The sequence below is a fragment of the Oryzias latipes genome, chromosome 3, assembly GCF_002234675.1.
Source record: "Oryzias latipes chromosome 3, ASM223467v1".
Lineage (NCBI taxonomy): Eukaryota > Metazoa > Chordata > Actinopteri > Beloniformes > Adrianichthyidae > Oryzias > Oryzias latipes.
The window spans coordinates 37,097,301-37,102,689 of NC_019861.2; the positions used below are offsets into that span (position 1 = coordinate 37,097,301).

At 43.0% G+C, this 5,389-nt stretch overlaps 1 protein-coding gene across 1 annotated transcript; it reads right to left on the reverse strand.

The window, feature by feature from the left end:
* Nucleotides 1-340: 340 nt before the first annotated feature.
* On the reverse strand, nucleotides 341-2,481 carry LOC111947180 (aerolysin-like protein). Its single transcript, XM_023953748.1, has 2 exons — nucleotides 2,318-2,481; nucleotides 341-1,723 (listed from the first exon to the last, which is right to left on the reverse strand). Exon 2 carries the CDS (start codon nucleotides 1,707-1,709, stop codon nucleotides 768-770), a length of 942 nt encoding a protein of 313 aa, XP_023809516.1. The 5' UTR covers nucleotides 1,710-1,723; nucleotides 2,318-2,481; the 3' UTR covers nucleotides 341-767.
* Nucleotides 2,482-5,389: the final 2,908 nt, after the last annotated feature.

The window sequence follows — 5,389 nt, forward strand, 5'->3', positions numbered from 1 at the left end:
TCAAAAAATGGACCATGCATAATGAAGTTTGTTTCCCGAACTTTTAATAGTGACAAAAAAAGGGTAATTAAAGGTAACATAAATAAATATATTTAAAGCGTAGAGAGCATATAACGCGCAAAAAAGCGGTCAACAAACAATACGGCAACCCAGCTCACCCCCCCTTTCATCTTACACAAGGAAAAACCACAGGTGAGTTATAGTCAATTAATGTCACCGCCCACAAACATGTGACCCACCAGCTGATCCTACCTACAATAACCTATAATCAAAAAAAATCTATATTCATTCAACATAAGAAATTCATTAATTCATTAATTCATGGCACCTACACAGACACTTGAGTTTCTTATTGGATTGGAAAGATTTATTGCAGACGATAGCAGAAGCAGCTAGCTTCAGAACAGCACTTAGAAGTAGAAATGTCTCCACTTCACAAAAACTTTGCCCAAGATAAAGATTACAGATAAGAACAAGCATTAAAACAATGATTACATGACACTTCCAAGGAAGACATTGCCTGTTGTGGGCCAATAAGTCAATGCTCTAAAGACTATGGAAGACACAGTAGACTCCACTATGAACATTGGGTTTTTAGTGACGGTGATCTACACACAAAACCCAGGAAAGGAAAAATCCAGCAGTAATTATCACAAAGGTCAAAGAGTCATCTTTGGGTTGTTACAAGGTCATGATATAGTGTTTACAGGTGAGGACAGAAAATGGCTGAATGAGGAAAGGAAGCATGAGGAGCTAATCAGTCGGATTCACTTTTCTGTCACGATGGTTTCAGCGTTGGTGTAGGTGACGCCTTTGTAGATCCCACTGATGTTGATCTTGAGGGTTACCCCGTTGTAGCAGGTTATCTTCACCCTTCCCATGTAAGGGAGATCCATAGTGGCTCTGCCAATGGTGACTTTCACATCCACCGTCTTCCCAGGAGGAACGTTGACCGGGAAAGTGAACTTCTCATTCCTCTCATCGGTGTTCTCTAGACCGTAGGAGCTTTTTGTACTGGTAGTCAAGCTGAAGCCAGTAGACGCATCGACCAACTCTGGTATCCCTGCCGTGACCTCAAAACTGAAGGTCGCTTCCATTTTGTTTGACACGGACCAGGAGGATTTCTTGGTGATGGTTTTACTGGATTCAACTGTGTAGGACTGAGCCACGCTGGTGTTATTGGTGTAAGTGACAGCCTTGATCTCCTCTGTGGCCATCTGTGGGATCTCCTGGCGGAGGGTGGGGTAGGACACGTTGATCAGCTTGGTTGACTTGATGGTGTTGAGGAACAAAAACCCTAGATTATGTATGTCATCGTCACCCCTTCCTACAACTCCCAGACAAATCCCAGACCCAACATCAACGGGGTACTCTTTTTTCAGACCCCACTTGGTCATCTGTGGGAAGAATTCTTGGGATAATGTTGTCCTGATCCTGATGGCGCCAAGGCGAGTTCCTGCACCATTGCCCCACAGCGAGAGCGACTTAATCTGCTCGCCATCCTGAAATTCCATCTGTGAAAATCCTCCTTCAGGCTTTCCAAACTCCTGGACCCGACCATCGGTCAGCCAAACCTTGATGCCCCTCACCTGCCACTCTCCCACCCACACCCACAGCTTCTTTAGCGTGGCCCCGTTGCTTTCCCCGGTGAAAGTAAAAGAATGACCGCCGTGTCCCCCAATAATAGTCCAAGGTGCCAGGTAAGACATCTCTGTGGTAGAACCTGTAAGAAGAACAAGAACAACCTCTGTGTCAGTCAGAGACTCAAGGTTCAACCAAAGACTACACAGAGTGGGAATGAGCACAAAACACTGCATAGAGCAGTACAATGTAAAAGACACAAGTCAGCTCAACACAGTCAAGGTAAGCAGAGCTGGGCTGGAGACAGGTTGCAATATATCGGCATTCTCTGGCCTCCACGAGAAAATTTTCAGAGACAGACACTCAAAGAAAAAATGAGGTCCCACTCTGACAGAAATAAAGGACACATGATAAAAAGAAAATTCAAACTAAATGCGGCCACAGCCATACCTACGTCTTAAACTGTTTCTCTTTCGGCTTTTCCCATCAGGGGTCGCCACAGCGAACGAGTCGCACGGTAAACTTGGCAATGTTTTACGCCGGATGCCCTTCCTGACGCAACCCTCTCAAAGCAACCGGGCTCTTCTTAAACTACAGACTATAAATGAACAATCACACCAAAGAACAAATGATTTTCCGCAATAAAAATCTAAATTTTCCTCCAGACATCCAATCTGGTGATTTAAAGACAAACTTCTTACTGTGGGATTCCATCCCAGGTTCTTACAATACTCACAGCAAAGTTAGACCTTTGATTGGACCTTGGGTCTTGGTTCTGGGTGGTGTGGCTCCCTTCTCTGTGCTGCTCAGACTGAAGCTGCTCTCTCTTATATAGACCTGAGGGTGGGGCCCAGGCAGTGACGTGCAGTGAGGTTGATGGCTGGTGAGGCACTGACTCCTCTGGAGTCAGATTGACAATGAATGAACTAAATATTTCACCATTCATCCAACGGCAGGTAACAGCTTAGAAAATACACACAATAAAATATTCGTCCAAAAGAGAATTTTTCTTTTACAGAGATTGATAGAATACTCTTCCTGTGTATATCATAAAAAAATTTAGGCCTGCAATTTAGTTGTCAAATACTTACATTTTTTTCACATACTTCCATGTTATTTAAAAGTAAAACAAACATTAAAAAACATGTTTTGCCTTACTTACTTTTTTATTTTATTTTTTTTTTTTTTTAACTTGTCCTGTCCAGCAGCTGGGCAGACAGATGAGAGCTGAGGGCCTCTTGTGTTGGACATATTTTACTTTAACAAGAGGGGTTATTAATCTTCTGACAAACCAGAGGCATGTCTGAATAAACCCCTTTTGTAATCGAGGCCAGACTTTATTCATTTTAATCGTTTTTAAAAATCTTTTTTGTTGGATTAGACGGAAAAGGAAAGAAAGGAAGAAGAGAGAGGGATGTTAGAAAGGGGGGAATAGGAGGGTGATAATAGGAGGGGGAGGGGGATAAAACCATCATGCAGGAGAAAGCAACAAGTTACTGGATGTTTATCATTACGGTAAGGTACAGATGTAGTACAAATCAATCAAAGGGCGGGGCCTGTCCACACACATTAAAAATGTTATCAACACACCTGCTAGCTGCAAAAATGTCCACATGTCAACATGTACACAAAACAGATAGTGTTCACACACGCATACTTATGTCTTCAAACCAACTAGTTTGAAATATTTTATTCAGTCATGCAAAATATTAGTGCAAAGGTGAACTAACACCTGTCCTTAAGTGAGTGTTTATTTTCTTCTAAAATGTATGGAGGAATGTGGAAAGAAGGGAGAGTGCCCAGCCACCCCCACACCCAGACCCCCGCCGCAGCAGCAGCAGCAGCCAGAACCCCCAAAGCCACACAGCAGCAGGCAGAGAACAACCGCCCCCCGAGCGATCACATCTTACTTTCTCAGTCCATCCACAAAAAGCTGTATGATCTGTTGGAAAGTCTTCTTTATTTTTCTTTAGTTTATATGAGTTTCTCCCTCTCAATGGAGACAGTCGTCCTCTTCTGTTCTGTTTCTATGGCACCAGTGTAACTACAAAGCAGCTGTCAGCTGACATCTGCCCCTGCTGGCGAAGCATGCCTCATCTGCAGGTTTTCTTCACCCATATAGCATCACTCTGACCGCACGTTACTGTTAACATTGAGTCCTGCTGTCAGACATGAGGCACAGTGCTTCAGAGCCTCACATCCTCCAGGCTGTAGCGTCTCCAGCGATTAGGGTGAAGCAGGTAGTCTGGGACCCCCCTCTTCTTTGTAGGAGGGGGGCATTTGGGAGGGGGCATGCTCTCATGCCCCTAACACATTGTTTTTCAACTGGTGTACCTCGGCACAGACAGTCAGGTGTGCCGTGGGAAATTGCCCTCATTAACTGATCTAAAAACATTTCCATCTCCAGGATTTCAGCTCTGTGTTCATCCAAACAGGCCCTGATAAAACACTGAGTAGTTAGGAATAAGAAAGATCATAAAATACTTTTTTTTGTGTTTATTTGATTGTATTAAAGATACTTTGATAAGAATGACGGTACCATGATTTAGCTGCAGCTTAAGCTGTATTAGGAAAAGTCCCGCCCCCTCAACTGTCCCCACCAATCATTCTTGGAGGCTTAATCACATGTCATCACTCTGACCAATCAGAAGTGGTTGAAGTTTAAGCTAAAACTCGTCTTTGGCAGTGTAGCTTTCCGCGGGATCCGGTGTCAGACCGTGGAACAAGTGAACAAAACAATGAAGCTCAGAGAGTCTGTCTGACATCACTACATCTCCCAGGATGCATTGGGTTAAAGTGACAGTGTATCTGCGCTGCAACAAATTTTCCCTGTTAAACGTCTTGAAACCACAACGAACACGCATAAAACAGTTTTTACATCTTTTGTCTTAACTTTTATCACAACTTTTAGAAAAAACAGCTGCAGCTTCCACCTTTTTCTGCCACAATTATCACTAAAATTCACGTGAGATTTTGGAGGGACGTAGATCAATACAGAATATGAGTTTCTCCTTTTTTTTATTTCTGGATGCTGGTGTGCCGCGGAATTTTTGTCAAGGTTAAAGTGTGCCGTGGCTCAACAAAGATTGAAAAACACTGCTCCAACAAATATGTCGTTTCCACGTAATAATTAATTTGTGCCATCGAAATAATTATTCACTTGATAAGTCAGTCATGAACACGGATGTGAGCAATATTTGGATTTTTAGAGATGTTTAGAGGTCTGATGTATTTATTTATTTGAAAAAGCTCTACAAAAGTGTAACACTTTTGATGAAACTGCATGTTGAAATAGGGACTGGACAGGCAGGTTCGTCTCAGGGAGGAAATGTGGAAATGCAAATCACAGCAAAACTCCTTTAGCTGGTTTGGAATGAGGTGAACTCCTCCACAAACTTTCCATGGGAGAGCGAGGAGTAGAGGAGAACAGGTTTGCTGACTCTGAGGAGAACCTGTCAGAGAGCTTTGTCACTCATCCTTGTGATCCGAGCTCCTTCTGTAGCTCATCCTCTTTATTTTCTCTTTGTGATGGCAGCATGCGCTGCCACACCCACAACAAAATTGCGGTAACCTCCCCCTGGCATTGCACACTTTCTTTTTAACTTCATTTTTTCAGACTCTTGATTATTAAACACATTTCTGTAAGTTTAAATATACATTTATTCTTTGGTTTCAGTATGCATTGGTAGCACAGACATATTCATGTATTGTTAATTTACTCATTTTGGTTTGTCACTTGTTTTTTGAGTTGCCAGTGCTGAGGGGGCTACTGGTCCCTGTGGCTGGGGTTCTGCTCCTGGAGCTGTGC

Coding starts and splice junctions, on each gene's coding strand:
- LOC111947180 (XM_023953748.1), bottom strand. CDS start 1,709: ATGTCTTACCTGGCACCTTGGACTATTATTGGGGGACACGGCGGTCAT.